This window comes from Barbus barbus (assembly GCF_936440315.1).
Source record: "Barbus barbus genome assembly, chromosome: 18".
Classification (NCBI taxonomy): Eukaryota; Metazoa; Chordata; class Actinopteri; order Cypriniformes; family Cyprinidae; genus Barbus; species Barbus barbus.
Window position 1 is genome coordinate 11,981,914 of NC_136746.1, and position 12,798 is coordinate 11,994,711.

At 39.0% G+C, this 12,798-nt stretch overlaps 1 protein-coding gene across 10 annotated transcripts in view; it reads right to left on the reverse strand.

Moving 5' to 3' along the window:
• Nucleotides 1–12,798, reverse strand: part of kiaa1109 (KIAA1109) — a 66,201-nt gene continuing 53,403 nt past the window's right edge. For 5 of the 10 annotated variants that reach the window (XM_079439767.1, XM_079439775.1, XM_079439770.1 and 2 more), the window contains 13 exons: nt 12,578–12,754; nt 11,914–12,051; nt 10,097–10,312; nt 9,864–10,014; nt 9,613–9,770; nt 8,482–8,671; nt 8,178–8,395; nt 7,836–8,087; nt 7,538–7,741; nt 1,828–2,022; nt 1,587–1,721; nt 1,332–1,500; nt 1–444 (listed from right to left, as the gene is read on the reverse strand). In XM_079439767.1, the coding sequence (XP_079295893.1) occupies nt 225–444; nt 1,332–1,500; nt 1,587–1,721; nt 1,828–2,022; nt 7,538–7,741; nt 7,836–8,087; nt 8,178–8,395; nt 8,482–8,671; nt 9,613–9,770; nt 9,864–10,014; nt 10,097–10,312; nt 11,914–12,051; nt 12,578–12,754 (2,423 nt within the window). In that variant the 3' untranslated portion in view covers nt 1–224. The remainder of the gene's footprint in view (nt 445–1,331; nt 1,501–1,586; nt 1,722–1,827; nt 2,023–7,537; nt 7,742–7,835; nt 8,088–8,177; nt 8,396–8,481; nt 8,672–9,612; nt 9,771–9,863; nt 10,015–10,096; nt 10,313–11,913; nt 12,052–12,577; nt 12,755–12,798) is intronic. The other 5 variants (XM_079439774.1, XM_079439773.1, XM_079439769.1 and 2 more) reach the window with 2 other exon arrangements.

Consider the following 12,798-nt stretch of genomic DNA (forward strand, 5'->3'; position numbering starts at 1 on the left):
AATTAAAATGTAAACAAAAAAAAAAAAAAACACTTTCCGTCGTTCAAGAGCTATGGCCATATGAACCAAGGCAAACATGAATGTTCACACAGTATAGCAATGACTGTAACGTGTTTGTACAGTAGTTTGCAATAAATCCAGTGGTTTCAGACAAGGTAAAAAAATAAGGAAATTCACATGAATGGCTCCAGATAGCGGAAATTAATACATTAAAGTGTTTCGAGTTAATGCTCGTCTTTGTCTCTTTGACCTTTCTTCTCTTTCTCATCTTGTAGTGCCATGCCAAGTTTCTTAATGATAACAGAAAGAACTTTATCCAGAGGGTCCATCACTCCCCTCTGCAGCCACTTGGGAATTGTAGTCCTGGCATGGTGGAATCCCAGCTTCTGCAAGATGTAGTCCACCCCCACCGGATCGATCTTACGGCCCGTCCACGAGATCAACCTGAAACATATCACGTCAAATTAATTCATTACCGGCATCAAATGCATGAAAAGTTTGAACTGTGCTGATGATGGTGAAGCACACATTTTTACGGAGAAATTACACCACAGTTAAACATGTCCTAGCAACACCTAGCAACTATTTTGATTTATAATCAATGTTGGAAACAAAGTTGTGCTGCTTAATATTTTTTGTTTCAGGATTCTTTGATAAATAAGTTAAAAAGAACTGTGTTTATTCAAAATAGAAATGCTGTTTTACAATATACACTACTGTTAAAAAGTTTGGGGGCAGTCATTTTTTTGTCTTTATTAGGACAGGACGCCCAGAGCGCGATGGCACTATATGTCGGCGCACTGCCCACGAGGCTTTTTTTTTTTTAAAGAAATTAATACTTTTATTCAGCAAGGATGTGTTAAATGGATAAAAAAAATGATAGTAAAACCTTATTTATTCAAAATATTTCAATTTTTATCTTTGTATTCATCCAGGAAAAGAATCAAAGAAAAAGTATAACAGGTTTCAAGAAAATATTAAGCAGCACAACCGTTTCAACACTGATAATAAATCATATTAGAATGATTTCTGAAGAATTGGTGACACTGAAGACTGGAGTAATGGCAGCTGAAAATTCAATGCTGTGTCTCAGAAATAAATTACATTTTAAAGTAGATTAAAACAGGAAACCCATTTTAGAAATTGCAATAATATTTCACAATATTACTGTTTTTCTGTATTTTTGATCAAATAAATACAGCCTTGTTGAGCATGAGAGACTCAATTAAAAAAACATTACAAATCTTACTGATCCCAGACTTTTGAACGGCAGTGTAGATGTAACTGAACTTAGAGGTCAGAAGGGCCAGAGGTCATGTGATTGCAGTTACCGTAGTGTGGGCTCCAGGTGCCATGTGTTACAGAGGAACTCTCTCCAGTCCACTGTAGTGTAGTTCACTCCTTCTTCCTTTTCCTCCTTCTCAGACGAGGCCTCATCCTGCTGCACCGTGGGGCTCTTCTGACCGGGTCGAGACGCAAAGATGCGCGGGGCAAAGAGAGCTGGAACACGAGGGACATGCTTCAATACAGTGACAGGACATGTATGAAGAAAGGAAATAGGGCAACTCTTCATTTCATTAGCTCACCTTTCTCCTTTTCTTTCAAGTATGCCGACACTAGGTCATGCAGGAACATGATGAGCTCTGCATCCATGGTGACGCAGATGTGATCGGTGAACTCGGTCACCACACTGCACTCCACTTTGGGCTTACTGCTGGCATCTGCAACACAGCTCAGAGTCAGCGAGGGTCCCATACTCACTTTCAGACTATACAAGCTGCCAGAGGCTGCTAGAATATTAAATTGGGGCAGTTTATAAGTCTGTACCACTGAGAGAAGGTTCCTCAGGGTCTTGTACGTGGATGGATTTGAACTGGAGCTGCATTTTGGGAAGAGCGAAGATGGTCTCGGTTTCATGGTTGTAACTGGAGGCGCCCCTGAAGCTGCTCAGGAGGCTGGAGCTCTTTGCTGCTGCGCTGCTCTCAGAGTTGTTTGCATCCACGTTACGCAACAAGTTCAGCTCTGACAAGAAAAAAAGAACAGAAAATATTGTATATACAGGTGACCGTGTTTAGGCAACAAGATGGCTTTACACTGGCTCTGTTCCAGAACCTAGTGAGCTGCCTCTATAAACCGTTTTTAAGGCATAATAGATGTGCTCACCTAACTCTAACCCATGCAAAGGCTTTTCCACAAGACAGAACATTTTTGATCTTTTGTTTTTCTCAATTCTAAAGCATCATACTGTATGCATTTTGTGGAGAATGCACCCATAATGCACTGCAAAGAGCTAAGTGGAAAACTTTATTCTAAACTGAAAGCAATGTCTATTACAAATATACCGTTCAAATATAATCACTTCTGAAACGTATAAATAAAAGTGGTTTAAATCTAATTAAAAACAGATGTCTACACAATGCTGCTGTATGCTGCGTTTTATGCTTTTGATTTTCAAAATCTTTAAAAAATGGATTTAGAATATAGTCTCCTGCATTAGGATAACATACCTGAAACAGTTAAAATTATTTAGGGAAATTCTGATATTAGAATAGAACTGTTTAGGCATCACATTCTTGTGAAACAACACCAATGAATATTGTAACATCCTAACTGTAAAATACAAGTTTTGCACAAGTTTAAAAAAATTATGAACTTCACATTCCAGTGTAATAAATGATTTTATGATATATTTACATTTACATTAAGTCATTTAGCAAATGCTTTTATCCAAACTTACAAATGAGGATAACGGAATCAATCAAAATCAACAAAAGAGCAATGATATGACAAGTTTCAGTTAGCCTAATGCAGTACATGTAGCTGATTCTTGAAATAAATAAATAAATAAATATATATAATTGGTATAAACAAAAACAGCAGACTGAGCTAAAAAAAACAATGCTAATTCACTGACAGTAAATGGCACTTGTGTAAAAGAAATACATTGGTTACTGTAAACAAAGCAGATGCCTAATAAAGTAGTTTTTTTTAAGCGCATCAGAAAAGTTTCCACGGCATTTTAGGAAGACAGATTATCATGGCCAAACGAAACCATGATGATAATATTGTGATATCTCAAGAAATGTAGGGGGAAAAAATGCTGTCAAATTCGTGTTTACCTAAGAAAAAGATAAAAAGATTGACACAATATGAGTGTAGGGAGATGAAAAGAGATTTTGTAACTACAGCTGTACAAAAACATACAACAAGAACATGTTGACAACAAAAAATGCTGATTGGCAGTTCGTGCAGACTAGGGTGTCTACAGCTTGTCTTTTTTACGGAATCAATGGGGTTATGGGTCGAGTGTCTAGCTTTCGTCTGTCATCTTTGATTGCATGATTTTGTGTGGCAGTAGTAGTAGTCTTTTTTATACCACTTGATATTATGTTGGAGTGTCAATCAGACACATTTACGATACAATTATTTACGATAATTACGGGGGGGCCCTGGGCGGAGAGAGAGAGAGAAATTGCAAGCTCGTAGACAAGAGTGTGTTCGACCAAAGTCCCTTTCTCGGTTCGACTTGAAGCAGCAGAGTGCAGAACGATCGCTGTATGACATCAAAGCACCGCGAGAGCTACAGAGAGCAGACGGCTCCGCACGCTTTCGAATCACTGTCGTGGTACTTTGATGTTAAACGCCGATCGGTCTGCGTGCTGCTGCGTCAAATCGAATACACCACATCTCACGAGCTCGTCACATTTACGCTCACATCCGCATGTAAACATGTCGTTGGTGTAAACTTCTTCATCGTGAGTGAGGCAGACACAAAGTTTGCAATTTGGAATACAATATTTACTGTTTTTGCTCACGTTCGCTGACAAAGTTTCAATCAAAGCCACAGCAGAACTGTTTTGTATCTCCGTGCAACACAGCAGGGTTTCGTTATTGAATGAATCCACGTTTTTGAACGAATCAAATGAGTCAATGATTGAGGAGCATCTGGCTGCAGCCTGCGGTGGACATTCAACCCCGCCCACATCCAAGAGTGACGTCACAAGCCACGCCCGTGTCCAAATACGTCACATTATTATTGTTTTGAACCTGGAAGAAGCATCGATAAGAAGATAAGTCGATTTGTTTGCCAATCGCTAAAATTAAGACGGTTGCTGTGTTGGTAAGTAAAAAAAAAAAACTTTGGTCTTTACGAAGACTTAAGATTTTGACAACTGAATGTGTGCGTCGTTTGTGTGCATGTGTATAAACAGTTCGGCATGCTTAGTATGTGTTTTGAACTGCACACAGGCACATTATTACTTAGCTAGCAGCAACATATAAATATGTATGTATATGTGTGTGTGCCTGTGTGTATGCGCGTGTGCGTGTTATCCAGCAAGACAGTGAAATGATGCGGTTGCTCAACCAAGATACTGTGGAAGGGTTCTGTGATCAGTGTACATCATTAAAATATCATGTGTGTGGAGAGAGATAAATACATATGTGAGAGGGATAAAGTGTGTTTATGAGTAGGTGAGTGTTATGTATTATTAAAAAAAGGGTTATTAAAAAAAATTGCACATTCAGTCAGAGTAAATTTTATGCTATAAGAATCAGTGCACTATACATTTATTAGTGCACTGATTCTTACAACATAAAATGAATGCTGACTGAATGTGCAATTTTCTTTTATAACACTCATCTCACACACTTCATCTCTCTCACACATACATATGTTTTTAATGATATACACTGATCACAGTACCCTTGCATAGTAACTTGGCTGAGCAACCATCATTTCACTATGAATTGCTGGATACCTGTGTTTGTGACAAATTATCTTTGTATCATTCTATATTAATGGAAAGATCACGTAATGATTGTCAATGTTTGTTTTTCGTGTTTTACAGCATTCTACGCATTTTTGGTCCTAGCCTGATGAAGAGCAGTTCTGCCGGGTTGAGGGGTCCCTGCTGCAGTTTCACCAGTAAAGAAAATTACTCATTACAGTTCACTTGGAGGACCACATAAGCCATGCAGTGGTGCATGGAGGTATGGTGGGAGCATTTCTCTAGATATTGATTGATTGATTTTTGTGGTTTAAAACATTCTTGTATTTAGAATGATGAGGTAAATACTATTTAGTGGACAAATGTGCCCCCCCCCCCCCCCCAACACACACGTATTCTCTATTTTTAACAGGAGCGCCAAGAGGACATAAAGTGGGAGTTTGTAAGGGACATTGGTCGTGATGCTGGATACAGAGTCACCATGAGTTATTCTGTGGGCAGGTGAAAGGGCCTGTCTTACTCCAGATGGACTGTAAAAATCAACAGAATGCCATCAAAGACTACCTGGAGTTGAATCGGATGAAGCAAGAGATGTCTTTTTATCCATCTCTCAGGACCTGAAGTGGGACATTCACATTGACTCCATTGTTAGGCCCAGCAGAGGTTGTACTTCCTTCGGCAGCTGAGGAAGTTCAACCTGCCACAGGATCTGCTGGAACAGTTCTGCTCCGCCATCATTGAATCCGTCCTCTGCACGTCAATAACTGCCTGGTTCAGCTCAGCTACCTAAATTTACCTCAGCTAAATCTGACCTCAGAAGACTACGGAGGGTAGTCCGGACTGCTGAGCGAATCATTGGTACAACCCTCCCCACTCTCCAAGAACTGTACTTATCCAGAGTGAGAAAAAGGGCTGGTAAAATCACTCTGGACCCCTTACATCCAGCACACTCCCTCTTTGAAGTGTTACTGTCTGGTCGACGATACAGAGCTCTGAAAATCTAATTGTCCCCTTTAAATTTGATAAATCTAAAAGGTGTCTTAGGTAGTTTAAAATCAATCATAATAAATGTGAATTTATCTCATTACATGAATGAATAAGGTAAGATTTAGAGGATTTATTACAATCAGCCTAATTTAATCAACCAATGCAAGTGTTTTACAGGCTGTTGTGATGATGAAATCAGCTCTGTACATGAGACATATTCAATATATTAGATTTAGGTTGTGCCATTTTAGCCTAGACATTCTCTAAAGAAATAAGAAAACGTGTATTAGTAAAACAAAACAGCATTATTTTGTTTAGATCTCCAAAACAGCACTAAATTGCTTTGACATAACGTTACTTCCGGGTTTCCCCAGTACCAGGATGGGGAATCACAAGAGGTGACGTTAGGATAGGGGCGTGGCTGTATTTGGTATGCGCGTGGTATATGACATCACAATTGGATGTGGGCGGGGTTGGATGTCCACCACAGGATGCAGCGAGCCCTACTTGGACAATGATTTAGTAACCCATTCATAAAGACAGTAGTCACTTGACTCGTTTTTGAATGAATCAGGTGTTTGAATGAATGACTCGCTCATTAAAACCGCCATCTACTGGTGCTTTGGTTTCATATTTAAAAGTATTGCATTTTCCCCAACACTTAACTTGTTCAAAAATATTTAAAACATTAATCTTATAAAATTATTTATGCATCTGAAATTTTGTGGTGTAAATGCATTTATGGCACCTCAGCTTCATCATACAGTCATAATCATACTGTGTAAATACATCTAATGCCACTTCAGATGCAGCTTCTGTTTCCTCTGCAATGAATCGATGTAGTCTGCTGATAGTATGCACACTCTAATGGGAACATTCAAATTTGCAAAAATAAATTACAAAAGAGAAGTATGAACACCGATGACAAGAGAGTTGCACTGTCCAAAACGTTTGTTGTATAAATGTGCTTTTTTTACTTGAAGCATATGTTGTCTTTTTCCTTTATTTTGTTGTCAGAGTGCACCAGAATGCTTCATTTACATGTTAAATTCTCAAAAAATTTCTTCTGACCCCGCTACAAGGGTTAAATTACGAACGATGTCACCTTTTACACCTCCAGAGTGAGGAAAAGGGCTAAGAAAGTCACTCTGGACCCCTCACACCCAGCTCACTCTCTCTTTGTACTGTTGCCCTCTGGCCGGCGCTACAGATCACTGAGCACCAGAACAGCCAGACACAAGAACAGTTTTTTCCCCCAGGCCGTATCCCACCTGAACAACACATAACACACCTCGGTACTGTACATCTGTAAATAACCCATCAAACCTTCATCTGCACATAGGACACATGCACATTCACAGTTCTGTCTATGGTCATGTCTCTTTTCTGTATATTTTTATTACTATTGTTATTCTTAATTATTGTATATTCTCTTCATTAGTGTTCTTTATCACCTTAATTATATGTTGTCTGCACTATGTTTGTACTTTCTGTACTGGAAGCTTATAACACCAAGACAAATTCCTTGTGTGTGCAAACACACTTGGCAATAAAGCTCTTCTGATTCTGATTCTGATTCTGATTCTTTTTGACCTCTTGTGAGTTTGCAGGAATGTAATAAGATGTGTGTAGTGTTAACATGATATCACCTCATATCATGTCATTTCATGGTCAATACATATTGCAACACCCCTACAAGAGAAGCACTGTTTACTTACAGATTTGCTCTGTAACTTCTGAGATTCTGTTTCATGCCTTAGAAATCGGCTGCCTATTGGGCAATAGACAGCAAAGCAGCTCAATGAGTGTGCAATGTTTACCTTCGTTCCTCATGGCAGTGACATAGTTGAACCATTCTTTGACTGTAGCCACCCCATGTGGGGGGTTTTCATGGCGGCGGCGGGTAACCTTAGTGATGGTTGCCATTGGGCTCTCCAGAGCACCGCAAGGCTTGGTTACCATTGTATTATGCCCAAGGTGAAAGTCAAGGGTTTGAACGATGTATGTAGAATCATCACTGGAGCCTAGAAAAATAACAACCTGTAAATCTCAATTTATGAAAGCTCCCTAAAATGATTGGTTGAATGGATGGATGGAAAGTTAGCACTATGTCTGTACCATCCTCCCAGATCTTCTGTGCTTCAGTCCAGAAGGCAATGTTGGGCTCTTCCAGATGGAACAGCACCCAAGACTTGGAACGAAAGTTGGGCCCGTGGAAACAAGCCAGAGTCATGTGATTGCCATGAAGACTCATGGAACCACCTAGCTGCACAGCATCCTCTGGAAGAGGCATCTGGAAGAGGGAAATGTGACATCCTGCCACCATCTTCAACACACTGGGCCAATGCCTGTGATGAGCTGCATCCATATCTAAAAGAAACAGACATTTATTTTGGTCTTTATTGTCATTTTATTAACACAATTTTACGTTAAATCTAGAAGAGTCAAAAGCACACTAACAGAGTTCAGCTGCTCCTTTGTCCGTGTTGATGACCGGGGTTTTGGGAGGCATGTAGGGCCCCGGGCCCCAGGTAGACAGGGCTCGCTTGCTGGTGTCAAACTGCAGTGTGAAGAACTCCTGCAGCTTCATGCCGATCTTTATCAGGTCAGGGGTTGTGGAGCGGGAGATGATCACTTGGAATATGTCCCACTGCAGGTCTCCATGTACAAAGATCTCACTGGAGGAGATACAAATCAGTGAATGTTTGTTACAGTTGTGGTCATCTTTTATATAAACTTCACTAAAATGATTGGCAGTTCTTACCTTTTTTCAGAAAGACTGGCTTCAGCCGTGCAGAGGTTCACCTTCCACTCGTCCTGGAGTTGCAGGTCAGCATTACTGAAGATGCCCATCAATATGCTGGAGCCCATGTAGTCCAGCCGTGCCTCTGTGGAGCCCATGGTGATCTGGATCTTATGACTGGGCTGCTGATTTGGATGTTCTGAAATATGAGCTAAAAGAACAACCAGTTATTAGTCACTGAACAGGATGACAAGACCCCAGCATTGTGTGAAAAGGCCTTTTCATTTCCAATTCAAATTCTGAATATCAATTAAAGTCAAATTAAAATGGAATGAAATGAAATGTATACAGCTACAGTTGTGAAGTATGAGCAGATCTTTTCTTCTGTATTATAACATACATCCAAATGCAACAGATCACTAAGAAAGGAAAAATGTAGGGGAGGGACTTTTATCTATTGGTTGTTGATTTAATGGAGGCAGATCTGTGCTTGCAGTCAAGTAAGAGGTAGGGGTGGTGTTTAAGCAGACTAAATGATTGGAGTCCTGGGGGTAAAGTCCTGCATGTCACCAGTGACATTTTTATACAAAATTGCAAGGTCAATAAAAAAAGAAATATATGCATACAGTAGATGACTCGTCCACAATAAGCATTTAGAAAATTGAGTTGTTTTTTTTTTTTTTTTACACATTACCCATAAACCTGTTATCATACACAAAACATATGCTATTACCATAAATGCCCAGAGATTCACCTATAGAAATAAATACTTAAATTATAAAACAATTATTAAACTATTATACTAATATTGTACCATTATACTATTTAAGTTTATATTAAATCATTGTATGGACCAAGGAGAAACACCATTAAAAGAACGTAATTTACTAAATATATAAAACCAATAGATTCAGTCGATAGCAATATTTACTTTTATAAACTTATCTAAAATCAACAAGGTGGATATTTTTTGTGGTGGTGAATGGGAAAACGAAAGTCTGTTTTGATAGCCATTGCAACTGGTTTAACACTATAACATTATTAGAATTATGTGTAATAATTAGAGAAAATATGTATTCATGAAAAATCAGATTTAGAGGGAGTAACTTCTTTCTCTTAAAAATAAAAGTAAATAAATAAAAGTATACTTACAGACCATCTTGAGTGTGTTGACATCAATGTTGCCACCCACCACTCCTCCTTTGGAATCCAGTTTGGAGCGGCCCAGTCCAACAGACATGCTGATCTCACGATCTCTATTACTGCCCACTGACAGACGGCCCTGACTCTTCAGCCCACTTGTTGTCCAACTGTTCAAACACACATTCATAATTAGACATCAAAGAAATATTTAGCACGTTAACAGCTCCACCAATCAAATCGTTTCTATATGTCTCTCATACGTATTGTTGCCCATGACGTTGCTCATGTTCATCTGGACATTAAGCTGTTTAAGGTTGATGGCGAACACCACCAGCGTCTCCCATGGCGAACCCTGCTGTGCTGCTGCTTTTCCGTTGCGGAATGACGGGGTGGAGGTCTTGGTAACAGAGTCTGTAGAAGCACACAGACACATATATGTGAGCCCCAGAGCAGCACATCATCAACAGAGCTCTAGCAGCATGTACATGTGTACCTCTGCGCGGTGCTGAGGAATCGGACACGCTGCGGGAACGTCCGGTGGCAGGTGATTTGAGGTGTGCGTGGCTTGGAGTGGCATCAGTGAAGACGGAGGAGGAGGGGTGTTGAGTGGACTGGCCATCCCATGTCCTCCAGTATGCTTTACGGCTGGACTCAGGAGACAGGTGCTGCGCGATGCTCTCCACAGAGTCTGGCGTGGCAGGACCTGAGGCTACAACACAAATACTGCTCTTAGTATCAACACTTTGCGGCATTCATCTGGAGATGTAAGATGACTGGAAACAGGTGAGCAGAAATCCATTACTGTTAAAAATTTTCTGAAGCACGTCTTAAAGGCATAATTCACCTAAAAATGAAAATTCTGTCAATCATAACAATCAGAACCAATAAAACTTTGGTTAATCTTCAAAAACATTAACATATAACATATTAACATTAACAAAGATATTTTTAATGAAAGGTTTGTGTCCCTCCATTAAAAGTCCAGGTAACCAAAACCTAGAAGATCTAAAAAGCTTATAAAGGTGTCGTAAAAGTAACCCATTTGAATCTAGTTTCATTGGTTTAATCCAAGTCTTGAGAAGAGATGCTATCACCTTATATGAGGAAGAGATTTAATTTAGGCTTTTATTCATTTAAACCACACATACATAGAGCGCATCACATATGTCAAATATGGAAGCTTGTTTGTGCATCACATCCTAGAACAAATCCCATTGGTTCTCAGTCATCTAACAGCGTTGCATTCCACTCTCCCCCAACGCAGTCTCTCATTGTATCGCAGATTAGTCTCTGCTCTGACAGAGTTTTGGGGAGGCGTGGCTTTGCAGAGTGATTATGCAGGGTGGGTGGGGATATTGCTTTCAAAGCTAACTTGCTATCGCTAGCCTTTCCGAAATCGCCTACCCTAACTTTAATGATCCCTTTATGACCTTTTTGGATTTTTTACGTTTTGCTTATCTTGACTTTCAATGGAGAGACAGAAACCTCTCAGGTTTCATTAAAATATCTTAATTTGTGTTTTAAAGTTTAACCAAAGTTTTATGGGCTTGGAATGGCATGAGGGTGACTACAAGATGGCAATTTTTATTTTCAGGTGATCCATCTCTTTAAACCACTCAATACCTCAAACCTAGATTCATCAATTCATAATGCTATTTTCCTTTTGACTGTTCTACCCTTTTTCTCTTATTTTCTAGTTTTATATGCAGCTTTGACAATGACATTCTGCCTAAAAGGCATCTTTTCACTGCTGCAGATGAAACTGTTGTTTTGGCATGTACGGTTAAATGAAGCTGCCAGCTGAACACCAGTGAGGGGTCTGTTTCTCAAACTAGAAACTCTGATGTGCTTGTTGTTGTCCAGCAGGCATCTGTCATGGTTATATCCAGTTTGCTTTCTTCTTTCCAGACAGCAGTTCATGAAATAGCCTCCATCTCTCCAAAGAACATCTGATGAAGTGTGTTTTTTTGTTTTTTGTTGTTCTTTTTTTTTTGGTTATTTCTGAAACCAAAATTGGACTTCAGAAAAGAAGTGTGCTGAATACTCCACAACTGAAAAAACACACTGTCTTGTGATTGCCACACTTCAGTAGCCCAACTTTTTTCAACTCAGATGATAAGGCTTTATATAAAAAAATATATGAAAATATATAAATAAGAAAATATACACAAAATACATAAGAAAATATATTTTTAAAAAGTATTTAAAGACCTATTTAAAACAATAATTTACAATATTACAATTACTTTTGTGAAGAATCTCTGCATCAACTTAATAGTGATTCCAAAGATAAGAGTGTACGTGTATAACCTGGTAAGTTAATGGTCTGGTCTCCTAAAAACAATCTCCTGGCGATGCTTCTGCGGTACCAAGCACGGGGAAACGCAAGAATCTCACTCAGACGCCTCATGTCATACTTGAAGGATGCAGAACCGATATCACACACCGCTAGTAAAAAAACACACACACATTGTGTCATGAATTAGTTATTGAGACAACAGAGATTCCCTTTCATTGCATTTCATTATTAAACAAACTACTGTTCAAAAGTTTGGTGTTAGAATTTTTTCTTATGCTCACCAAGGCTGCATGTATTTAATCAAACAGTAATACTGTGAAATATTATTCCAATTTAATATTTCTTTGGGGATCAAGCAACATTTATTATTATTATCATCAATGTGGATATGAAAATGTGATAAACTGTTTTAGGATTGTTCCATGAATAGAAAGTTCAAAAGAACAGCATTTATTTGAAATACAAATAAATATCTTTACTGTCACTTTTGATCAATTGAATGTATCCTTACTTCAAAAAAAAGCATATTACTGACCCTAAACGTTTGAACAGCAGTATAACACTTTAGCATTCATGCATAATGCTTAAGTATGAGACCTATAGAAAAAGCTTTAGTAGTGTGAAACAATCAGACATCCTGAAGAAAACCCCAGTACTTTATTTTGAATTCCTCACCTGAGATGTTGATAAGAGTTGTGTCCATCTTCCCACCCTTGCTGGCAATGAAAGTATCAATAAATGCTGGACATCCTGTCCGTCTCATCCGCGAAAGACTGACTTTTACAAACTCCAGGTTGATGGAGAGAGAGTCTTTCCTGCCCGTCACTGAAGAGGCCTCCTCGTCGACTGCTCCTAAACAAACCAAAGTCCTCTTACAATGTTCTTTAGAGTAAACA